The 27,371-nt window shown below is 36.2% G+C and overlaps 1 protein-coding gene across 1 annotated transcript in view; it reads left to right on the plus strand.

Annotated features, from left to right (window-relative positions):
- Positions 1 to 2,312: 2,312 nt before the first annotated feature.
- The window catches only part of LOC121369285 (phospholipid-transporting ATPase ABCA3-like), a 50,968-nt gene continuing 25,909 nt past the window's right edge, over positions 2,313 to 27,371 (plus strand). Inside the window, exons 1-2 of the mRNA XM_041494249.1 lie at positions 2,313 to 2,702; positions 25,812 to 26,051. Coding sequence (XP_041350183.1) covers positions 2,393 to 2,702; positions 25,812 to 26,051 — 550 coding nt within the window. The 5' untranslated portion in view covers positions 2,313 to 2,392. The remainder of the gene's footprint in view (positions 2,703 to 25,811; positions 26,052 to 27,371) is intronic.

Genomic DNA, 27,371 nt, shown 5'->3' on the forward strand with positions numbered 1-27,371 from the left:
ATTTACTGACTCATTTAATCAGTCTTCGATGTATATATTGTCGTTAAGAATCCGTCGTTAAACAATACACAGTCAGACGAATGACCAAAATAAAAGTTTTGGCAAGACTTCGATCGTTCCAGCATTCAGTTAATTTAGGCGTGAGTTAGGTTTAGGGTTAGTGATAGTATTAACAAGCATGCTGGAACGTTTGGAAGTCTTAGCATTTTTTCTTTTTCTTTTCATATGTGTAGGCGTGAGTCTGTGTATGTACTTTTGTGTGTGTGGGGGGGGGGGGGGTGAGTGGAGTGAGGGAGTAACCTATATGGTTGTGAGCTTTAGGAGGATAAGGAAGTATTGTCTGGAAAGTTATAAATTAGGCAAATTTTACGTAGGGACCCTGAAATGTTTTGAAGCCAAAAAACATTTTAAAAAAAATTGTGATTTTTTGCAGTCGGAACAGATCTGCCGGTTACAGTTTCTCGATTTGATTCGATTTAAGCCAGTGCACCACGACTAGTATATCAAAGGCTGTGGTATGTGCTATTCTGTCTGTTGTGTGGTGTATATATATAAAAGATACCTGGCTACTAATGTAGCAGGTTTGCACTCTAAACTATACATGTCAAAAGTACAAAATGTTTGACATCCAATAGCTGATGATTAATAATTCAATGTGCTCTAGTGGTGTCTTTAAACAAAACAAACTTTAACTTATCCATTAGTCCCCCTCCACCCCACCCCTCAATTAAAACAACCCAACAGCAGATCAATTACCAATCTTGGGTAATTTATAATAAATACTGGTAAGACATTTATTATTCCTTTATTGTTATACTTAGAATTTTCAACTCAATGGTTTCTGCCTGAGGCTACTGAGGTTAAACTTATGTACCCTAAAATCTTGGAAATTAATAGATATATTTTTTAATGTTTAGATAAATGATAGTAAAAGAACTGCTGTATATAAATGGTCATGTGCTTGAAATGTAATGACCTAACCCTAATTTCAAAACATTTCAAACCCATAACCACCTAGATGAGGCACTTACATCTGTTTTGTTTTTATTACCTACCCTAAATATGATTTTCTTTTGGAGACAGTAGTTTTGTTTTTCATCATTATTTTATACCCCAAATTTTAATAAAGCATAGGCATTTTTCTTCGTCCACATGTCATCTTATATGTAACTATGTGCAACTTTCTAATAGAAATCAAATAACATCATCAAAGTTAAATACATTGTTTACTACTTTTCTTAATTTACTGCTATACTTTTTAATTTTATACTTTGTTTAGTCACACTGATTTTGTTTTCAGTTAAAAAAAAAACTTCACGGGCGTTGCTAAGTAGGACGGAGCCAGTCTAACTAGATAAGGGCCGGATCATGGTCACGTGACAAGGCCGTGACGTCATCAAGGTCAAGGTCACGGAAAGTAGGACATGGCCCCAAACAGGCCTCCTTACTACTACTGTGTACTCAAGTTATATATTATCCTCCATGTTTTCGTGTTATGGATTTGTTAACAATTCATTCATTCATTATTAATTAATTATTAATTCGTTCATAGTTTGGTATTGTAGTTGTGGTAACTTGTGAGTGCTAATAGCTCTATAATGACAACAATGCTTACTCAATGAGCAATGAAGTGATCAATGGTATAGCATATATACCTCATCTTCATTTATCATTTTAGACGAACAGGTTAAATTGTGTTTTAGTATTCTTCACAACATGTGAACTAAACTTATCAACCATTAAAATTTAATATTTAACAGAAAAAGTGTCTTTCCAGCACACATTATTAGATTTTCATGCCAAAAACACCTCCATTTTCGTCAGCCATTTTAACTGTTTGACAACCAATTATCTGACAGTATAACAAACCGTTTTGATGAACTTATTGACTCCATAAACATCAGTTTTGACACCAAGATCACCTTCATAAGTGTTCTAGTTCTAAAGATATACGACTTTATTGATGGACTGGCGGCCATTTTGGAAAATGGCCGCCATCTTGTTCGCACCAACTTTAGAATATGTCATCTTATATATTGTCATGGCATTTGCACTCCAGAGATTAATTTCCACCATGGTGGCAAATGTTATACTTACGACCCCGGTACACCTCACTTTTGGGGACCTGCTGCAGGGCTACTTGCCCTAATTATTTTGAGGAGTGTGGTGTTTCACGCTCTTGCGTTTTTCAAATACGAAACTGTAATGTATACTAGTACTGCAGCCATAACGACATTACACTTGTTAAATTTATACAATAAAGCCATAAATCGAAACAGTATCTCTGTCAACCATATTTTTACGCAATAATTACTCACAACGAGTCGACCGCTATGAGGCTAAATCGATTCGAATTGAATGTGAACAGTTGTCACTCGTTATTCAACCAAACATGGCGTTCGGAAGGCAGGTGAGACTGCTTTTGTGGAAAAACTTCGTATTACAGAAACGGAAAATATGTGTGAGTGTGTTTGAGGTGGCCCTGCCGGTGTTTTTCGCTGTCGTTATGTTGTTAATCCGAATGGTCGCGAAGAAGGAAGAATTCACGCAGCCGACCTTGTACCCCAGCATCGACGTCACCGACAAGACGAATACCACCTTAAACTACTACAGGCTCAACATTCTGTTTTCACCTAACAACACTTTAGTGACGGGAATTATGAACGATGTCACTAATTTGTCTCTGGCTAAAGGTGCATATGGTAAGTGACAATCTGGGTAGAATACAGAAAAAGGTGTATGCTTAAAGAAACCCCATCATATAATCATATAGTGTGATTAGTGACGTATAGGTGGGGAGAGGGAGAGAGGGGGGAGATGGGAGGGGATTGTTTAGACAGATAGAGAAAGGTGGAGATAAAGACAAATCAAGAGATAGGGAGAGAGATAGGGAGGAGACAGAGAAAGAGAGATGGAGGGAGAGAGCGAAAAATAAAGAGAGAAGGGGAGATAGGAGGGGATTGTTTAGACAGATAGAGAAAGGGGAAGACAAAGACAAACCAAGAGAGAGAGGGGGAAGGAGGCAGAGAAAGAAAGAGATGGGGAGGGGGGAGGGAGAGGCAGAGACAGGGGAGAGAAAGATAGAAGGAGGTTGTTTAGAGATAAAGAAAGGGGGAGCTAAAGACAAACCAACAGAGAGAGAGAGAGAGAGAGAGAGAGAGAGAGAGAGAGAGAGAGAGAGAGAGAGGCAGAAACAGGAGAAGCAAATTATGAAAAGAACCGTTTTATTTCACAATTTTACCGTTTTTTTCAGAGTATTAGGTCCACACGATTGGAATGCCTTGTTGCCTACAATATTTATACACCAAAACAAAATAGTTCTTAAATAATAACAATTTATTTCTTATTTTCAAAACAAAAATTGTTTTCAAAAATGTTTCTAAAAATAAAAACCATCAACTGGAAATAAAGAACAAGTCACTTTGAACAATACAACATTCCTCTGCTGATCATAACTAATGTAAAAATAATTAACTCCCAAAAAGCTATATTTTCTGTTACTGGCCGAAACAAAATGTATTCATCATATCTTGCCAATATATCGGGTTCCCCTAAACTAAAATGATAACCCTACTGAATATAGAATTATTAAAAAAAAAATATCGGGACTGTATCTTTGATATTCCAAGTTCATTGCTATATGGACACAATGAGATGCCAAAAGCTAAGTGCACCGGGAAAAAACAACAAAAATCACCCCCACAAAAAACCCAAAAAAAAACCCCACCAAACACAAAAAAAACATATCCTTAATGAACATGGAATTGTCTAAAAAGTGTGGGGACCGGAAATTATGGTTATTTCAACATCTGATTGAGAATCGCTGCGCTACAAAAACAGCTCCTACTGAAAACGTAAGAACGAAGGGACAGTACATACCACGGTCTTTGATATAATACATGTTGTAGGGCATTGATCAGGAGAAAACAACAACAACAAAGGGTGATCGATCCTACAACGGTGAAACTATATGTTGCCTTTACCCTTTTTTCATTTGTCGTCTGTCGTTACGATAATAATATTTTTGCCTTTTTTCATTTGTCATTTGTCGTTACGATAATAATATTTTTGTAATTCATTCCTTGAGAGAATCGATTAACTGCAAACCTTGGCCCAGTTATTCGAAGCATAGTTAAATTAACCTTGGATTATTGTAATATTTTCCTTTCAATTATTTTTGCACAAATACAAACTAAACTTTAGATTACATTATGTATGACTCCCTTTGGTTCTGCTAAATTAAGTTTCAACATTACAGCAGAGGCAAATTAATACAGTTCCGTTGCCAATTTAAGGGAACATAGGTTTGAAGGTGTTTTTCATATCTCAGATCCTCATGGATAAAAGTAGTACGAGTGGCCCTGTCAAAAGTGTGGGCTAAATTCCGCCAGGTAGCAAAATCCAAGATGGCCGCTAACATTATTAAAAGACGTGTTTTTTAGCTTCTGTTTGTCGTATAAAGGTAATTTCGATGTCCAAATATATGTTTTGGGGTCAAATAATTCAATTTTACACACTGGAACAGTGTATGCTCTTACATATGGGATTAATTCAGACGATAATCTAAAACAGGTATCATTTTAACTGAACTCATCTGTAAGTACAGAATTGAACAGTAGGTGCAACTGAGTCCTGATCTGGCTTCGACTTCCTCTTCGTCATTGTCCAGTGGAAACTCTACCTTTAACTAGCGCACCATATGTGTTTCATTACTCACTGGTTTGTTTCTCAATGCATATGAATAAGATATTCTTACTAACCAGGTTAAAACAAAACAAAACAAACTGACTACAAGGTTTAATTCCATTATCCACTATAATGACAATTTTATTTATTCGGCATGATAAAATATTAACCCCTGCTAGCTTTTATATTAGCTATTTATAGGTTTTTAATTTAGTGTGTCATTGTGACCTGGACATTCACGAATTATAATAATGACTATCTGTTTGGACATCATAGGTCATTGCCGTGAACGCTTCCGATGTTATTTCTACACATGTTGACACAATGTAGATGACATTACTGTGATAAAGAGAGAACAGTAAAACAAACTCTGCATATAATTCACTGTATCTTTGAGAGTGTAATAACCCCTGAGGATATCCCCCATCCAAACCAAGACACTCTTAACAACAAGGTTGGGTGGACAAGCCTTCAAGTGTACCTTCTTCTCAGATTAGCAGTCAGTGCATATCACTACTCTTTACGGGACCGGCCTCGGTAGCGTCGTGGTTAGGCCATCGGTCTACAGGCTGGTACGTAATGGGTTCGGATCCCAGTCGAGGCATGGGATTTTTAATCCAGATACCGACTCCAAACCCTGAGTGAGTGCTCCGCAAGGCTCAGTGGGTAGGTGTAAACTACTTGCACCGACCAGTGATCCATAACTGGTTCAACAAAGGCCATGGTTTGTGCTATCCTGCCTGTGGGAAGCGCAAATAAAAGATCACTTGCTGCTAATCAGAAAGAGTAGCCCATGTAGTGACGACAGCGGGTTTCCTCTCAAAATCTATGTGGTCCTTAACCATATGTCTGACGCCATACAACCGTAAATAAAATGTGTTGAGTGCGTCGTTAAATAAAACATTTCTTTCTCTTTACGGAAGCTGTAGAAATGTTTCTGATACTTGTACTGGCGTACAGATGACGTTGGAACCAAGCATCATGGTCATGATCAGTTCTCTGTTGACAAAGCGCATGACAACGAGTCATGGCTGAATACCTATCATACCTTCTTTTGGAATCGATCTTGTGTAGAGATTCTGCATTGAATAAGCTAATGGCAGATTCATTATCTCTCTACATAACACACATTTTAAAGTTTTATATTGTTTTGGTGCATTACTGCTGAGTAGATTAATGCAGATTATCGGGTTTTTTAAAGAGCCCCGGTTTTAGGAGAAAGAGCCTTTAAGAGGTAGAGGATTCGGAGTAAGAAAGCTGGTCTGATTCAGAGCTTGAGCAGGACAGTGCCATCCTGACGTATTTGACTTTAGGTATTTATTACATAAGTGTCATTACCTTTCTCTTGTATTCCAATCAAGTCGAAAGCAAATACGAATAATACAGCAACTTTATGTACGTTTTCAGATTAGTCGTTTAAAAATGAAAACAAACTATGAATTTCGGCACCTATTTAGGATTATCATCTGATCTAATTTCATTAATTATCTCACATTGTTCTGGTGTTTCAAATCGAATTATTTTTAAACCATCACTACGCCCCCCGCCCCCGCCCCCCGCCCCCATATATTTGGACATCAAAAGCATCTTCATACGACAGGCAGAAGCAGTAAAAACACGTGTTTTGACAAATTTGGCGGCCATCTTGGGTTTGATCACCAGGCGGAGTTAGCCCATACTTTTGAGAGGGAAGGAAATGTTTTTATTTAACGACGCACTCAACACATTTTATTAACATTTTATACGGTTATATGGCGTCGGACATATGGTCAAGGACCACACATATATTGAGAGAGAGGAAATCCGCTGTCGCCACTTCATGGGCTACTCTTTTCGATTAGCAGCAAGGGATATTTTATATGCACCATTCCACAGACAGGAAAATACATACCACTATCCCCCTATATTTTTATCATATGTGCTGAAATTCTAGCAAATATTAATAAGAAATTCAAAGGATATTAAAGGAATACATATTAATGGGAAAGAATACCTATCTCAGTATGCAGATGGTACCACCTTTATTTTAGACGGATCACCCTAGTCTCTGGATAGTACTTTAAGTGTATTAGACATGTATGCAGATGTTTCTGGTTTAAAAAATAAATTACTCAAAATCGAAAATTATATGGATAGGAAGTAAGAAATTCTCAAAAGAGGTCTTTCATCCATCAAAATGGAAGCTAGAATGAGTAGCTGAATCTTTTAGTCCATTAGGAGTAAACGTTTCTCTAAATATGCAACAAATGATTGATGAAAATTATGAATATAAAATATTGGAAATGAAGAATTCTATGAAACAGTGGTCAACAAGAAAATTAACCATTATGGGTAGAATTATTGTGGTGAAATCGCTTGTAATACCCACAATAACGCATTTATTTATTTCTTTACCAAACCCACCGGGAAAATAAATTTAAAACAAATAAATAAATTACTTACAGGTTTTATATACAAATCATCATATAAAATGCACGAAGTTGACTTAATTCCACTTTTTAAAAATCTCTGTGTCTTTTGAATGCACGTTATTTCTCCTATAAATAACTAAGGTCATTTGCATATCAAAAGCATCATTCTATAGTGCGTTTCAAACTAATGTTCGGTTCTATCGTCCTATCCGCACAAATCGTAGTATGACCTATATTTAAGAAAATATCTGTAAACATGAAGCAGGCGCGGATTCAGGTGGGGAGTTCAAGTGACAAAACCTCAGTTTGAAAGAAAAATATGTGTCAAATATTATAATTATATTGTGGAATACACAAGCGCGCGCGTTGAAGGGAAAGACAGACAGAGAGACAGACAGACACACACAGAGAGAGAGAGAGAGAGGGAGAGGGAGAGAGAGAGAGAGAGAGAGAGAGAGAGAGAGAGAGAGAGAGAGAGAGAGAGAGAGAGAGAGAGAGAGAGAGACGTCATTTATGTAACGACGCACTCAACATATTTTAATCTATAGTTATATGGTTATAGGGAGAGAGAGAGAAGAATATGGTATGCATGCGATTGGTGGAGGTGTGACCCTCTGCACAACCCCAACCCCACTTAAGGCTTCTTTTGTATATGGAGCGGGACGTAGCTCAGAGGTAAAGCGTTCGCTCATGGTAGGTCGACTGATCGATCCCACATGGTGGACCCATTGGGTTGTGTCTAGTTCCAGCCTGTGCACCACAACTGATGTATAAAGGCTGTGGTATGTGCTATCCTGTCTATGGGATGGTGCATATAAAACGTCCCTTATTGCTTATCAAAATTGCTTATCGGAAACAGTGGCCCATGTGGCGGTAGCGAGTTTCTTTCTCACTGTCATAATGCTCCTTAACCGTTTTGTCTGACGCCACATAAACGTATATCAAATGCGTTGAGTGTGTCATTAAATAAACATTTCTCTCGTATGTATGTGTAGTCTATATGCATTTCTAGTCGATTAGTTTATAGGTTGTTAGATTGTTTGATAGTGAATGATATGGAAATAAATTGTTTTTGGTGTTAAAGAGTTCATGCATACATTAAAGTAATACTCCTGATGGGTATGGAGAAATAACTTAATCAGTCGACGAACTCATTTCTTCATCACTACCTTCGTTAAGGGGTACTATCACAGGGGGTATTTTATTTCTTATAAAACTATTTTGTTTTCTAAAATCTTCTTCGATCTTTATTACATGTTTAACTGCGTCAGAGAAGTGTGTAGGTGTGACAGAGTTCAATGCATGTGCAAGTTCTCTCCGCACCGTGGTCATTTTACCATCATTATGACGAGCTGTGTGCCCTTTCACTTGACTCCAGATCAGTTCTATCGGATTGAATTCAGAACGTCTTGGCGGCAGTCTTAGACACAAGTGCCCATGGCGTTCAGCAATATCATCAGTAACAAATTGCTTTGCACATTTGTTACTTTTCACAAGTTCATAAAGAACTGGCTTTGTCATGTTACTCTCAAAAGGTATATTTTTGTTTCGTAGCCACGACTGAATTTCTTCCTTTTTAGCGTTTAGTGCAGGACATCGTGTAATCTCAGTTAATTTGTTGTGATAGCTTGCGTTATCCATGACGATAACAGAAGGTTCTGGTAGAGAAGGCATAAGTTGTTCTTCAAACCATTTGATGAAATTTTCATGATTCATCTCACCATGATAGTCTCCGTCTGTCTTTTCAGCCTCAAAGATCAATTCACAGCCATCTATCAATCCATATTTATCACAGCCAGCATGACAAATAATAAGTCTTTTTCCCTTCCGAGTCACCGAACAGAGTTTAGGAACTCGATCAGCAGCGTCTGATTTCGGCAGGTGATTGGCGGTACTTGTGCCCGGGTGGATATCTGTCCAGTGGTGGGATGTTGTGTGGTTGACATTCACCCAGGTCTCATCTTGATACACTATTAAATACCCCTGTTCTCGTAAACTGGATATTTCATGGAGATAGGACAGTCTCCTGTCTGATATATTGGCGTCCTCAAAAATAACTTTTCCGGTTGTAGACATATGTTGGTATTTAAAATCGAGGTCATGGAGTGTTCTTCGTAAAGCTGATATGGATATGTTGATTCCACATTCCTCCCTTAAAGCCACGTTAATCTTATGTAATGTAGGTAATTCGCCCTCTCTATAAAATCTGTATACTCGTCGTTTAATAACATCTTTATCAAATAAATCGATGAGTTTTCGGTCGCGTTTTTTAACAGTGATTTCTGTGCTTGGATTCGTAGAGCTTAGATTTTTCACAGTTCTTTTTACTGTTGAAACCGAAACTTTAAGTGCAGCGGCAACTCGATCGACAATTCGATAAGAAGCAAACCTAGGTCTACCGCGCTGATATTCATCTTCAAAATAATCGAAAACGTTCTTAATACACGATTTTACATCAACTGAAGTGTTTTTCGATTTACCCATATTTTTCCTCAAATAACAATAACAAGAATGTCGACTAATACATTTTCAATGAATTTATATACCCTACCTAACTTGTATTTTACGTGGTTTACACATTGCTACAATAGCACGTGCAGTCATACATCGAAATAATGATGTTATTGACCAAGCAATGCTATCGTATTTTGAACATTCAGGGCTGTGTCTGCGGTATGAAAAAGTGGTTGAACCCATACGAGTCCGAACAATAGCTCTTTGGTTTTTCGCATTACAAATGTAACACCCAACCCCAAACCCCAGCCCCTAGCACCACCCTAAATACTATATATATATATATATATATATATATATATATATATATATATATATATATATATATATATATATATATACGTATGAGTTCCCAATTTAGAGGCAAATTAAATAACATTTTTATTATTATTTGATGTTGGTGGCCTTTGACATTTTATCCCCCCCCCCCAACCCCTGGTCTTCTGGGTCCGGCCCTGCATTAAATTTATTTATAAATTTGGAAAGCACATTCCTGCGGTGTGTGAGGTGATTTGTGTTTATTACTGTGCTACACTTCAGTTGTGTTAGGATAGGTATGGTATGCTAATATATAATTGATATAATAAAATAAAAATACATAATACATTAGCTAAATTTATTAAATATAATGCACCTACAAGAAAGGGTTACATGTTCTGTTTGTTTACATCTATGTTTAACGGAAAGATTAGACAATGCTGTTACACACTGCAAAAACAATAATAACCTTGATTTAGTGAAACAAGCTATAATGGCCTTCACGTAGCCTCAGATACCAATGTTTTGATATGCAAATGACCTTAGTTATTTATAGGAGAAATAACGTGCATTCAAAAGACACAGAGATTTTTAAAAAGTGGAATTAAGTTAACTTCGTGCATTTTATATGATGATTTGTATATAAAACCTGTCGGGGTTTGGGTTTGTTTTCATGTAAATGCAAAGAAAACAAATATCGAATTGGAAATAAACGTAACATTTGCAAAAAACTTTGGGTCTAAATAATTGAACAGGATAATAGTTATTTTATTGAATGCACTTTGTATTCATGTATCTATTGTAAGATAATGAGTTCAGGGCCCCAACCCTGACATTATCAATATATATCTGGGGCAATAAATATCATACCACGGCTTTGATATACCAGTCGTGGTGCACTGGCTGAACTTTTGAGAGGGCTACCCCGCTACTTTTATTCAGAAGGCTTTGAATATATGAAAAGGACTTCCAAACGTTTGTCCCCCTAAATTGGTCACAGAAATATATTGATCTGACTCTACTACAATCATTTCAATCATTATTTCTATTAATTGAGATCTTGGTTTTGACAATTTGTGGTAACGACTGGATAAGCTAAGTAACATTTGAACAACCTGTCCCTTGTTTCTAGCGGTCACCTACGGTGTGTATTGATGTAGATGTTGTTGGTGATGTCTTGTGCCAGCGAACAACCTGTCCCTTGTTTCTAGCTGTCACCTACAGTGTGTATTGATGTAGATGTTGTTGGTGATGTTTTGTGCCAGCGTGATGGTGCTGGTATGGTAGTGTTTGATGTTTGCAACACAATGGTGTCAGTATGACATACTCGTTCAGAGGGTGGTCGATAGCGGTCTCTTCGACATAGCATAATGCCGTAGGCCTACATCTTGTTTAATACCGATAACCACGGCAACAGTGTAGAATAAATAGTCTTTTGTGTGTCTGTGTCTGTGGCAATGTGACACACAAAATCTGAACATAAAACCCCCGAATAATCTATTGTTGGTCTGTTGTTAATTCTAAATGAACAAAGCCGTTTACTGCAGGCTATTTAAAATAATTATGTTGGCTGCATGTATCTAAATATTGTGACTATGCATATGGTATGTGAATGAAGACAATTTAGAAACAGTATAACTTAATTTATTGGTCAAATCATTCAATCATGTATAAATAACGGACATGAATAAAACAATGCCGCTGATGGCATTCCAACAATAGTCTTCAGTGGTCTAAAATCCCCCTGCCCCCAACCCCCCCCCCAAAAAAAAAACACACACTACGCCGCGTATGAAATAGTGGGAGAGGGATGGGAGCATTTTGTTATGCTGCCCCCCACCCCCCCAACCTCAAGCTGAATGTGTATGTGTATGTGTATATGTGTGATGTGTGTTTGTATGTGTGTATTTGTGTGTATGTGTACAGGGTAGGACAATTTTTTAAAGTCATTAGCCAAATGGCTAGTGGGTTTGTAAATTCCAATAGCCCACCAAAATAAAGCACTAGCCCAAATTTCTGATCATTTACAACAAACTTTATATAAGGCAGAAAAACGATGTTTCAAGGTACCCAACCGCATTAGTACCTAAAAATCCCAGGTGACCTGGTTTCATCTCTTCTTTTCTTATGTGCATGAGTATAATTATTTGTTTTCAATTTGTTTTTAGTATTATTAGAATAGGTATTATTTACTGAAACTTTATCTCCACCTGTAGAGGTGAATGAAGTTTCACAAATAAATTAGTGATTTTGTTTTAAACTTCATGACCTACCCTATTTTGTCACGTTTGATCCTAAACCATTGTCCAGTTTTCGCTTTGGCCTCCTCCCCACCATCCCCGCCCCCTTATCCGAATTGGATAAGTAATTTAACAAACTTCTCTCTCTAACCACCCCAAACTAAATAATTAAATGCACAATACAATGTAACACGATAATGCATGGTCTTTTGTTCAATGTATTCGGTAGTGAATTGTCACCAGGAATGGTGATGTCAGTTGCTCAAATAGCCTACAGGCAATATATCCCATGTCAGACAGATGTTAATAAATGTATTGGCAAGATTTAACTTGTAGGTCAGATCATGCTGGGGTGGTATTAAGTTTAAAGCTCAATCAAATTTAAGAAGGAAGTGGACTATGGAAATTTAATAATTCTATGTTAGCAAATAAAGAATATGTTAAAACAGTAAAAGAAATAATTGACAAAATAAAATATCAGTATGCAGTCCCAATATATAATAAAGAAAATTTACAACTAATTCCAACAGATGAAATGCAGTTTATAACAAATGATCAACTCTTTATTGATACATTACTTATGGAAATAAGAGGTAAAACGATATCATTTTCCGCTTTTCAAAAGAAAGCTAAGAATGAATTAGAAAGAAAGCTTTGCACAGAAATTAAAAATCTAGAGGAAAATGAAAACAGCAAAATGGATGAAATTGAGGCAAAAAAGAATGAATTAGTAGAATTACGAAAAGAAAAAATGAAAGGTAATTATATTAGATCAAAGGCAAAATGGATAGAAGAAGGTGAAAAACCATCAAAATATTTTTGCCACTTAGAATCTAGAAACTATTACAGTAAACTAATATCAAAAGTACGATTAGATAATGGAGAAGAAATTAATGAACAGGAAGAAATTTTAAAGGAAACCAAAAGCTTCTATCAAAAACTTTACTCTGCACCCTCTGGGCAAAATGATAATGACGTGATGGAAAAATACGTAATTTAAAATTCAATAAATTAAGTGATGACGACGCAAACAAATTAGAAGGCGAAATAACATATTCGGAAGTATTAACATATTTAAAAGGCATGAAAAATTAAAAAAGCCCAGGTTCGGATGGCTTTTCGACGGAATTCTTTAAATTTTTCTGGATAGATCTGGGTCATTTCATAGTTCGATCTATTAACTATAGTTATTCTGTTAAAGAGATGTCTAATGTCCAAAAGTTAGGTATAATTACATGTATCCCAAAAGCAAATAAACCAAAAGAATATCTTAAAAATTGGAGACCCTTAACATTATTAAACTGTATTTACAAAATGGCATCAGGTTGTATCGCTAACAGAATAAAACAGATATTAGATTTAATAATAGATAAAGACCAAACTGGTTTTATAAAAGGAAGATACATTGGAGAAAATATAAGACTAATATATGATACTATGCAGCATACGGAAACGCACAACATTCCCGGCCTACTGTTATTAATAGACTTTGAAAAAGCTTTTGATTCTATATCTTGGTCATTCGTAAACCAAGTACTTGATATTTTTAATTTTAAATCACCTGTTAAAAACTGGATTAAAACGTTTTACAATAAGTCTTTTTCTAGGGTAATACAAAATGGATTCTTATCCGAACCAATTCTGTTAGAAAGGGGCTGCAGGCAGGGCGACCCGTTGTCGCCATATATCTTCTTAATATGTGCCGAAATTCTTGCAATTATTATTAGAAATAATCCAACTATTAAAGGTATAAATATAGATGGTGAGGAATATCTAATATCGCAATACGCAGATGATACAAGTTTTATTTTAGATGGATCCCTCGAGTCCCTGTACAGTACACTTACGGTATTAGATTATTATGAACATATTTCAGGTCTAAAAATAAACTACTCTAAGTCAAAAGCTATCTGGATAGGCAGTAAAATGTTTTCTAAAAATGTTTATCACCATACACGATGGAAGTTAGAATGGGGCTCTACTCAATTCAGTTTACTTGGTATCAACTTTCCTGTCAACTTGAAAAATATTAATGAACTTAATTTTAACCCTAAGCTACAAGAAATTAAAAATTCATTGAAAAGATGGTCTATAAGAAAATTAACAGTCTTAAGTAGAATAACAGTTCCTAAAACATCAATAATACCAATTATTACACATCTTCTAATATCATTACCGAACCCAAGAGAAATGTTCTTAAAAACTCTAAACACACTATTTTTAAAATTTATTTGGCAGAATAAACCTGAAAAGTTAAAACGTGATCTAATAACTCAAGACTATAAAGTAGGAGGACTCAAAATGTTAAATGTAAGTAACTTCATGATAGCTTTAAAAAGTTCGTGGATACAAAGATTGTTTGTAAGTAATTCAAAGTGGGTTTATCTCTTTAAGTCTGTTACAAACGTATCAACAAATGAATTAATAATACATGGAGATTATTTCATTACGGGAAAGTCATCCAAATTCTAAATACGTTTGGAGAGATACATTACTTTGTTGGGTAAAGATAGAAAATAAACATAATCCTGAAAGTGTAAACGATATTTTATGTACTAACATCTGGCATAATAGTGAAATACTTATAGATCGAAAACCATTTATATATATATAAAAAAAAAAAAATATGCCAGCAAAGGCATTATTTTCATAAGTGACCTATTCGATGAACAAGGTGATATTTTGTCTTATGGTAAATTTATAAATATATATCATACAACAAATTTCTTGTACTATGTTTCACTGGTAAAAGCAGTAAAATCATACCTTAAAAATTTAGATACTTTGAAAGATGACAGTTTCACAACAATAAATAAACCCATTCTTCCATTTAAACTAAAACTATGTTAAAAAGCCAACGAGGATGTAAAGATATATACGATATATTAAACTTCAAATCAGTAACGCCAAAATCACAAATTAAATACAAGAATCAAGGATTTATTTTTGCACCAAGTGATTGGGAACAGTACTATTTGCTACCTTTCCAATGCGTGAACGATTCAACTTTATTATGGTTCCAATACAGATTATGTCAAAGAATTTTAGCTACTAATACTTTTTACATATGATTCGCTACGTCGATTCGAATATGTGCAATTTATGTAGTAATTATCCTGAAACCATATCACATTTATTTGTAGAGTGTAATTAGACCAAAAACTTATGGGATTCGGTACAAGCCTGGATATTAACTAAGACTGGGAATATAATTACTTTAAATAAAAATAATATCATGTTTGGTTTCATAAATAATGAAAAAGATAACGTTCTTAATTGGCTAATTATTAATATAAAATACTATATTTACTGTACAAAAATACAGAAAAAATGCTTAGAAATCACTGCCATTAAAAATATATTGCACAAAAAATTTGAAATAGAAAGATATACTAAGTATTCTATTTAAAAAATGCAATTATGAAAAAGTTATTAAAGAATGGTCCCCATGGCTCAACCTCTTTAATGAGTGAGTGATAGTAATATAGATATAATTAATATTAAGAAAATATACTGTATACATATATACATAGGGCAATATATATTGTGACTGATTTAGTGCGTGGCTTCTTTAGAGATCGCAGAGTTTCATGTCATTTAATTCAAAACAACTTCTTTCCTTCTTCTTATGCCATCTATATCTGTCTTGTATTTTTCTTATTTTTCTTCTTCTTCTTCTTCTTCTTCTTCTTCTTCTAAATCCTTTCTGATTCTCATCCTTCTTATTCGATATTTTCTCTGTTCCGGTTTAAATCTCGGATCATAACAATAGTTATATTATAGATCACTGTCCATGTTCATCTGTATGCATGAATTGAACTTCACTCTGAATCAGTTTCTATTAGTTTTTGTTATTTTTAACACAGTTTGTTGTTGCTTAGACCATGGATACAAATGTAAAGCAGTGATTCGGTGCTCCGAAACCCGACACTGCTATATGATCTGGGACAATAAATATGTATAAGAAAAAAAATATAAAAAAATAAAGAAAAAAATTGTGGGCTAAAAATAAAAAATAAAAAATAATAAAAAAGATTTAACTTGTTAATTGATAGACAAAAAAACAAACCAAAACCCCCCAAAAACCCAACATTATCTTGAAAGGTGTGAAATGTTAACCAAACTGCTAAAGGGCAAGTCGGTTCTGTTATTGTGTTTCCTGATTGCCAACATCCTATATCGCAAGTAAGCGAGGCATTAAATTAGATAGATAGTTTAACGTGCTCATATACCACTAAGGTTTCGAACACGTCCAGCCATAAGATCGGTGGCTTGACTCGGGATGGGGCGGAGGTGGGGGGGTGGGGGGTAGAGTTGAAAATTGGCAGAATTTTGAAAATAGCAATTAGTAAAAAAAAGTTAATAGAATTTTTTTTAAATAATAATAAAAAGTTACAAGCCAAAAAAAAAAAGAATTGACTGCTCGACCGAATATTTATATAATTTGGAGCATTTTAGGACAGTCCAAAAATAAATAAGAGAAAGAAGAGAGGATCGGACTATTTAATAAAATTAAAAATATAAAGTAATTTCGACATAAAATTTTGAACGAAGGTCTAAATGTTTAAAGTCCGATCTGGGTCCTGGATATTATTTTAACGTGCACCTATACCGCGAAGGCTTTTGAACACGCCCATCCTGGGTTTAGCCTCTGGGCGTCGCCAGTGACTAAGTCCGGGACAGGACAGGGGAGGGTAAGCTTAAGGTGGGCGGAATTTGGAATACAAATTTAGAGGTTAGGTCAAGAACCTAAAGCCAGACTGGAGACCTGACACCATTCTACGCATGTTTGGAACAAAAACCAAAAAGTCCAAAATTAAACTTTTGAGTGCTCGGCCAGAAATGTTTAAGGTAATTTGAGCTATTTAGACGGGCTGCCAAAATAAAATGTGTCGGACTATTTATAAAAATAATAAACATAAAATTTTGAACTGCGGCCAAAATATTTAAATTCCGACTAAGCCTTTGCCTGGAGGCAAACGATTTGCGGAAGGTTGGCGTCTACGGCGACTTGATCTGATCCGGGAAGCTGTAGTGTGGTAGATGGTCCGTCCACAAGCTAAGGCGCTTCACCACATAGACGTAGGCGCTACCAAAGATGATCTTCGTTATCCTGTGGATCGTCTGATTGTCCATGGACGATAGCAGAATGGCCGTGATGGCAACTCCAGTCTTCCCGGTATTCGCCCTGGTAAGCTGTATGCCAAAGTCGCCATTACCGAAGCCGTGTGGTACTGGTTTGAACGCCTCTCTGTGATACCCTGCGATGAGATTGCTGGTGTCCGAAGTGTCCCCTACGAGTAGCCTGGCGTACTGGTGTCTGATCTTGTTGACCTGTAGACTCCACTTCGAACCAGTATCCTATGACAGCTTGCGCCGCTTGTCTGGTTGAGCACCCACAACAGTAGGACCGCCCTGATGGGCGGGGACCAATGAGTCCGCCGCAACAGAGTTCGGACTGGTAGCTTTGTCCACGCTAATAGCGTATTCAACTCGTTCCTTCCTCGTTGCCTTCCTTGGATATGTAGTCCTAGGTGTGGGTGGCGCGGGTGTTGGATCCTCCACTGGCAGTTCAACTGCCCGTGGTGGTTCCTTCCTCGTAGGAGGGACCGCCGCTGGTGGTTTAGCCGCCAGTTTTGGTCCCTCTTGTGCCGCTCCTGGCGGTGTTGAGTTGGGCTTCCTAGAGGCTGGTGTCGCAGAACGGACTGCCGTTGGTGGTTGAGCCGCCAACATTAGTTCCCCCTGTGCCGCCCCTGGCGCGCGTCTCCTTCTCGGTCTCTTCTTGTGTATCCTAGCTGGCGGACGTGTGTCTCCATAAACAAGAGTCACGGTCGCCTGCTTTCCGGTGTAGTTAACCCTGTATTTGGCCCCAAAGCTGTTAATCAACGCCCCGAGTGTGTGTGTGTGGGGGGGGGGGGGGGGGGGGGGGGGGGGGGGCGGGAGGGGAGATATTAATCTCGAGCAGTGTGAAAGCGGTCTGCATCGTAGCGAGGTTGGAGTCGGAATGATTAAATTAGAAGACAATAGATAGATAAGTCAAACATAGTAATGTTTAACATGACTGGCGTTGTACTTCAGATATACTAGCCTGTTTATTAATTGGGACTGGCGATTCACACATTTTTTTACCTTGTTTATATTTACCAGATTTTACAAACAATCAAAACACGCGTTTTTTAAAATGTTGTTTCCTGTCCATGAAACTTGATAGTGAAAAAAAGCAAAGTCTGTATCGTGTGTGTTGTTGTAATTGTTACTCTATTTTGTAGAAATCTAGTTCAAGTTGAATATTAGTATATACTTATTGATTTGTTGATAGTATGCGATGACCAATGTCAGAATAACATTTATCAAACGTACGTTAATGGAGGAAAAATATCGTGAGCTAGCGGTGTTTGTTTTGTTTTGTTGTTGTTGTTTGGGGTTTTTTGTGGGGTTTTTTTTGGGGGGGGGTCTTTTTCTTTTTAAAGCCACCAGCCCATCGGGCTACTAGTTTTGCATTTGTCACTAGCCCTGTGTTACAAAGCAATAGCACCGGGCGTCGGGCTAGCGGATTTGTCGAACTCTGAGTGTATGTATATGTGTGTATGGGTGTGTGTGTGTGTATATATATATATATATATATATATATATAGTAGGTGGGTGTGGTATAGCGTGCGTTTCTCTCTCTCTCTCTCTCTCTCTCTCTCTCTCTCTCTCTCTCTCTCTCTCTCTCTCTCTCTCTCTCTCTCTCTCTCTCTCTCGTTCATAGTATATAAACCAACTGTCAGTATTAGAGAGCAATCAACATAAATACACATCACGCAGTCCAGTGTCATTGTTAGGCAATATGTAATGGACACAATTGTACACGTATATACATTTTGTATATTCGTTGCACTAATCACCAGCAAATAATATCTATCTAGTCGAAAAGCACCATGACGTTATGCTTACATAGTTGCCAGGATGAATCCTTGAAATAGTCGGCGACGAATGAACATGCTAATGATTTGAGATATGTCAATTTTCATAGATCGATGAATATGCATCAAGGCTAGTCCGGCCAGTCTGTCTTCTCACATGGTATTTCGTAAATAGGTTTTGACACGCTCTAGTCAAAAGAAAGCCCCCCCCCCCCCCCAAAAAAAAAAAAAAAATAATAATAATAATAAAAAAAAAAAAAAAAAAAAATAATAATAATAATACAAATGTGTAGCCCATATATATATATATATATATATATATGTGTGTGTGTGTGTGTGTGTGCCCGCGCGCGTCCCCCACCCCCTTTATCACCTTCCTACGCCACTGGAATAAGTACATAAGTGTGGGAGGGGGGGGGGAGCGTGTGGGTGTGTGCGCGGTGTATGTGTGTGCGCGCGCGTTTGTGTGGAGACCAAGTCCTCAAACATTTTGTTGAAGCTTATCTCACCTGAATATTGTTCACATTTTATATTGTATGAAAGGTCAATATATCACCGTCTAAATTAGTTTTGATGAGGAAGTGTCGGGTTGTACTGTTACAGAAACACAATATAATCCACCCACCTCATACCTCACTGCATAACATTTCCAACTAGTTTCAATATACATGCAGCATTAAAAACGACAGCTGTTTTGAGGTTTTAAGTTGCACGCAACCATTAATTACTCCATGGAATCCATAAAAAAAAGCCTATATCAGAACGCACACACACACACACACACACACACACATACACACACGCACACATGTATATATAAATATATAGAATCTCGTTGGCTCGACCTCGGAAGGGTCGAAAACACCGCAACGCTCGAACCAAAAATGAAGTCCCGTGTTTTTTGTTCGGTAAACCCTTATATTAACTGCTGAAGGTCGAACACGTCCAGGGTCGACTATAAGCCTTCGCTCGAACTAAATTGTCGGTCCCATCTATGTTAATAGCTATATTTCCCTCGAACTGGTGATCCATCAAATATCTAATTTATGGTAAACCACCAAAGAGTACTAACAATTGCTGCACTTGCGCAGTTGGTTATTATAACCTTAGGATTAATTATTTAGGCGGAACGAACCAAAGAAAGAAAGAAAGAAATGTTTTATTTAAAGACGCAGACATAGATGCATCGGGGAATCGCAACACTAGCCATGCAATCCTTGTGTCACCACACTTGTCATATTGTTTGTTAAGCGACTATCGGTAATGATCTTTCAAGTACAGCTAGTGTTACTGCAACTGTTAGATGAACCGTGATATCAATCAAACAATTATTGCACAAACGGGCCTCAGCATAAAGCGTTACTTTGAAAACGACTACATTTCTGGAAAGTGGACAGTGCTGCGTTTTTTATTGTTGAAATATTCAAATTGTTTAGTAATAAATTCATATAAATACAGATTAAGAATTTGTCATTTATTTATTTGATTTCAGTGCATTTACATGTATTACACAATTTGTATCTAATTCAACAATCAAACTGATGTTACGAAAAAGTCCGATGTTGACCGAATGGTTCGGTCGAACTACCCGATGGGTCGAACACTTTCTCGAGCACCGACGGGGTATATATATCAGGGCTCAAGCTAGGTCTAAATTTTAGGTAGAAGTGACTTCTCCCTCCAGACCTTGAGAGGGAGAAGTTTTTAACCAGAGGGAGACTTGAATTTATTTCTATTTTTTAGTAATTTACTTGCGTTTTTATGTTAAATCACGTGAATCCCCTTTTTGCAGACACTGATTACGTGTTATTACTGTTTATACTTCAAAGAAACAAACTGTATGGACGATATGATCCTAAATACCAAATTACGGATTCATGTGATTTCATGTACATTCTTTTATTTTCCTTTGTTTTATCTTCAAAGACTGGGATAATTAATCCTTAATTAAGCACGTCGCCATCTCCAAATTCCTGGTCAGTCACCTGTGAACGACTTATTTGTTTCCATTACCATAGTTTGACACCCAATAGCCGATGTATTTTTCGTGCTGGGGTGTCGTTAAACATTCATTCATTCCATTAATTCACCCGTGAACGCATGTTGCCAAGCATGTGGCCTCTGTTTTGACAAGGCGACTTCGATATCGCTATATGTATATGTATATGTATATGTATATGTATATGTATATATATAGGTGTATATATACACATATTTTTTTAATAAATATTTTATTGCCCCAGAAATATGTTATGATGTGTCAGGGTTGGAGCCCTGAATTCATTACTTAACAAAATGTTAATATTCTAATAATGTACATACTAATATATAAAAAGGGGCAGTGACAAAAGTGGAAATAAAAAGAAGATTGAAAGGAGAAAAGTAAAAATTAAACAATAGGTATACATCCAAACTGGTGTCATGCTTAAATATAAATACAGTGAAACCTCTCCAAACCGACCTTATGTAAACCGGAATTCCCCTCTAACCGGACATTTTTCACGGTCCTTTTTTAAAATTTGGTACAGAACTTAACCTCTCTAAATCGGATACTTCTTAATATCGGACATTTTACTTGGTCCCGATGGTGTCCGGTTTAGAGGGCTTTATCAAAAGTACTAAGTGTCTCAGCTGTGACGTTCTAGGACTTAATCAGGGTTCCCAATTGTCGTCGAATTCTGTATGTAAACAGTTTTTGTAATATATGTATCGTTCTCTTTAATAAAAATTTTGATACAGGTTTCATTTAGTGTACTTTTTTGTAATTTGACACCATATAACCGTAAATAAAATGTGTTGAGTGCGTCGTTAAATAAAACATTCCTTCCTTCTTTCTGTAATTTTGATTTGTATATGTAATATTTTACGTTATCAATTATACAATTTATATATGTATTTTTACTACTTATAATTCCAAATAAAACTGAGTTCCTATTCAACTGGATATAATCACTTTTCTGTAGTAATCATTCTTCTATAATACTCCAGAGTTATATGAGAATATATTATGTGAAAAATATATCAACAATGAAAGGGTTAGTTGAGTACTAGTTTTAAGGAGTGATCTCCCTTCACGTCTACCTTGCGAAAAATCAACATACGTCGATCCCGAACATTTCAAGTTAGCCAGCCACCCTCATGCCACGGCACCGCCTCATGTTCCTATTACATAAGTGGCAGTATACTACTTGTACAGTTGTTATCAGTTAGTACTAAATATTACAAGTAACTTCAAACGTGTTATAGGTTATTTAAATACTACAGATCTCAATCTACTTGTAATCATCAAAGAAAAAACATCAAAAGGCGAATCAGGATTTCGTTGGGGGGTTTTGTGTGGGGTTTTTGTGTGTGTGTGTGTGTGTGTGTGTGTGTGTGTGTGTGTGTGTGTGTGTGTGTGTTTGTTTGTTGGGGTTTTTTGTGGGCTTTTTTTTTTGGGGGGGGGGGGATTTTCTAATACGGACTATATACTGCTATGACAAGTAACGGCACAACAAAAGGTAGTATGGTGCCTTGACGCTCACTCACCGAAACGGGTTCCAACCAGAAACAATAGTAGTACAGTCAGTTATGACATATTCATCAAAAATGTGTGTTTTAGGTCATTGAGCACAAACTAAACAAAATGAGCTGGGTTGGCATTTTCCAAAATTGTGAGCGTAGCCAACATTTCAAAATGGCCGTCATTGTTTTAAAACAATATACACCAGGGGTCGAAATTGACTGACATTCGGTCCGGACCAGTGTGATCGCCTTTTGTAAATAATGAGTTTTGTTTAAAATAAGTAAGAGAAACATTCGTGTTTATAATAAATACTTCTGTGGTGAAATTAATTTTATGGACTTGTTTCGGCGAGGAACCTGTTTCGATGGTTGCGTCGTTTGTGCGCAACAGTACGTACATTTGAATATTTCTGACGTCGTTGACTTTTGCATGGGAAAGTAAACAAATGTCTGTCACATTCACAGAAATGTTCGTAAAAATAAAGTTAAAACGTGCAAAGAAAGCAAGATTGAACTTAACCCACTCATAAACACATTTCTTAATATATACTTTTTTTTCTATGATTTTCATAGACTGTCGTTTGAAAGAAAGCTTTATTATAAAAACAATTTTTATCTGTTCTCAGCTGTACTGCTATCTTGTTATTAAAGTCACACTATTGTCACGGCGTCTACTGGCAAAACTCTTTTTACAGATACTTGTCAAAAACATATGGTCCTTATATGTTTTAACATAAATATCTTTATAGATTTCTGTTTATATATTTATTAACACTCAGAATGTAACGTATGCTGTTTAACCAAACAATATTACCATTATAACCATTCATTTGCTCAACTTATAACACGATTGCAAAACATCACAATTAAATTGTTATATTCGTTTTCCAAAAATGTTGTCTGTTAACATAGGTTCTCGAGGATTCCATTTTGTAATTTGCCTTAACATATTTAAAATAATTTTTATACATTTTAACAACATATATGTTTTGATAAAACACTGAAAGGTTTTGTTTTTGAAAGTTTTGGCTGAAAGCTATACCACTAAACGTTTCACCCACTGAAACTGGTAACGTGTTTAACGATATTTACGCCCGATGCATGCTACATGTTTTGACGCACGTGCGGTACACTTTGTTACATAGCGGCAAGTTTAGTGCTCATTTGAAGCGTAGAAATAATAATGTAACATCGGGTAGTGAAGACACAACAAGATTTGCTTCCACAGGTTCATTTATTAATGATCATATGAAAAACCTGCAATAACAATAATACATTTCTTATAATCGTGTTTAAATAATAATAATAATAATAATAATAATAAATAATAATAATAATAGAGCTGTTCATTCATTCACTCATTATTTCATTCACTCACCCATCCATTCATTACAAACACGTGTACATGTACATGTATATAAAAACATATTTCATACATTTGTTTTATATGAACTAAAATATAACACAGTTTGTTATTCAATACTGAGTTAAAATATGTTATTATAAAGCATTCACTTACCAGACATCTCGTTCTAGTTTGCACTAAAACTCTCATGTGAAAATATAATAGTTATCTTTGACTTTGCAGTCGTAGATTGAAAGATGTTGTTCAGATCAAAGCAGAACAAAGAATGAGATCGGGTGTGGTTAATTTGGCGGGAACAGGTGGGAAAATACCGAGCATGCAGTGCTACTGTCCTAAGCGTCACTGTATTCAGTCAACCGTCACCTGTCACTAATTACACGTGCCACCGAAAATATAACAACCCAATATCCAATCTAAACCAACCAACCGATAACAGTATTAATATATAAACTGTAATAAAATAAGAGACTAACTTCAAACGATTAATATCCTAAATATCTAATTAATAATATATTAAATAATAAAAACTACAATTGGTTACATAAATAAAAAGGTAGCTATTTGATTAACAACTGTCTCTTTATAAATATTGATATGCTTTAGAACGAATGTTTATGCTCACCGAAACTGGTTCACCCATATGATACAAATATTTTGGATGTAGATATATATTTTACTGAAACTAATGTGCCAGTATAAACGCGAAAATAATTGCCGGGCGGACGGAAGGACAGACAGAAATATCTCCCAACCCGTAGTGATGTTAACCGGAACAAAGCGTTCAGAACGGTACTATTGTCCTCCTGTACATGTTTACATTTTTGTTGTAATAGATTTGATAAAACGTTTGGAACAAACATATATACCATGCAGAGTAATAAAATATGATATTTTTAAAATGTGAATATGGTCAGCATGTGCTTTAATCAAAATGGTAGCCTTTATGATAAAACGTGGTAGACTAAATAAAAAGGAATAGAGATTGGCACCATGCATTCTTCTTCTTCTTTTTTGTAACACAAAACAGAAAAATAGCGCGTCGCTTCTGAGTGGCAAACAATAGAGAATCATACACGTGACGTGACCTAGATTGGCGACAGCTAAATGATATGGAAGAATGCCGCTCGACGGTACGAAAATTAATGCGGAGTGTCTATTATACGGTCTCATGGTAGGAGTCATGATCTTGTTAAAGGGACATTCCTGAGTTTGCTGCATTGTAAGATGTTTCCGACTAATAAAATATTTCTACGATTAAACTTACATATTAAATATATTTTCTTGTTTAGAATATCAGTCTCTATATTATATTCAATGTGTTCTGGTCGTCTTAATATTTCTTCGAATAATTTCGTACGTACGAAAAAAACATATTTTAGGAAATAAAATGAAATTTAACCTAGTACAAATATTAGAACGATCAGAAGCACGTTTAATATACAGCCACTAATATTTTATGCAGAATTTTTTTTTTAATAATTAATTACAATCGTAAAAAGTCTCTGTTAATCGATAACATCTTAAAAATTGCAGCAAACTCAGGAATGTCCCTTTAAAACACACTTGTGACTTTGCCTTGTTCAGAGATACGTTATTTTGATTGCCGTATGAATGTTGTTCAAATTATATCGTGAAATAATGAATAAATAAACGAATGAATGAACGAATCAATCAATCAATCAATCAATCAATCAATCAATCAATAAATGACAATGAATGAATGAATTATTTTTAATGACACACCAGCACAAAGGTTACTTCGGCTATAATATTGGGTGTCAAACAAAGCTGAATACATGAATACAATGATTACCTAACGAATATACACATTCTTAAAATAAAAATTATGGAACCTTTTCTCTCTTTTTTGTATATTGATTTAGTATACTGGAGACTGCAACTTTAATTATATATTTTTTCTTTCCAGTGAATTTTCAAGGCTTTGTCAACTCGAACGAATTGGAGAAGTACTACCAATCCCTTGCGGAAACCTACTCTGTTGACATCGGCGTGCAGTTTGACAACGTCGACTTCGGGGACAGTGTCTTACCGCCCCACGTCGACATCTCGTTCAGGCCAAGGATTATAAGTGAAGATATTCCATGGGAAACCAAACGGACATACCCATTCTTTCAACAAGGTGGACCAAGAGACACTTCCATACCACGTAAGTTAATTTACTACAACATATCAGGAAGTTAAAGTTTGTTTAACAACACCACTAGAGCACACTGGTTTATTAATGATCGGCTATTGGATGTCAAACATTTGGTAATTCTGACATAGTCGTTGAGAGAAAACCTGCTACATTTTCCTATTAGTAGCAAGGGATCTTTTATATGCAGCATCCCACAGACAGGATAGCACATTCCACGGCCTTTGATATGTCATTCGTGGTGCACTGGCTGGAACGAGAAATAGCCCAAATGGCCCACCGAAAGGGATTGATCTTAGACTGAGCGCGCATCAGCCGAGTGCTTTATCATTGGGCTACCCCCCACCCCCCACCCCCCCATACAACATATTATGTAGGGTGTATACCACCAAAATACGAAGCCTAATGGTAAAGCTGTTGCATATACATATACACTATATATATATATATATATATATATATATATATATATATATATATATATATATACTGACTCAAAGTAAAAAACTTCACAACAGTTTCATCTTGGCTAATTAGCATATATGACACAAGAACGTGTTAAATAAGATAATTTGTTTATTGTATGACGTTCAAAGAAAGAATAGGAATAAATGTTGAGGAAAATATCTGTTCGATGCGCCTACAGCAAAACCACAAACAGTCAAAATTGTAATTCACAAGCAGTGTCGTCTGATGAAATCACAGGTTCAATAGGTTAGACTATATCAAATAAAATCCCATAGGCTACCATGTTAAAGTGTGTGCTTAAAAACACTATATGCAATATGTCAACCAAACTATGACCCATAAACATTAGTACTACTACCCCTACCTCAAAGTATTAACTGCAGAAAATGGTTCCTTGAATGGCTCAAAATTTTAGCACTTCTTTTACAGGTACTTCTCACATGTTTCAAGCACAAGGTTAATTGACACAGTGGTACTAGATGAAATATAATTGCATACATTTTACCCCAGATGAAACTAATTTTGTTTTACAACCAACACACTCACATTTATAACCAATCACAGGACTTGTGGTGTTCACGTCTCTATCAAACGTTCGGTGCACCTCGAACTTTGACCCAGCCGAAAATTATTGGGTTTAGTGCTACCAGTAGCACGTATGCCCTCCATGTATATCCACAACTGCAAGGCAACGCGTCCTCATTGACTGTCCGATGCGTTTGAAGACTGCATTAGGGATACGGCGCCATTGTTCCACTAATGAGGCGCCAAATTCCTACAAAGTCTGTGGAGGGTTCCTCAGAGTGCGCAGGTGTCTTCTCAGCACATCCCATACGTGCTCGTTGGGATTCAGGTTGGGCGATT

Source organism: Gigantopelta aegis, chromosome 3, assembly GCF_016097555.1.
Source record: "Gigantopelta aegis isolate Gae_Host chromosome 3, Gae_host_genome, whole genome shotgun sequence".
NCBI classification, from domain to species: domain Eukaryota; kingdom Metazoa; phylum Mollusca; class Gastropoda; order Neomphalida; family Peltospiridae; genus Gigantopelta; species Gigantopelta aegis.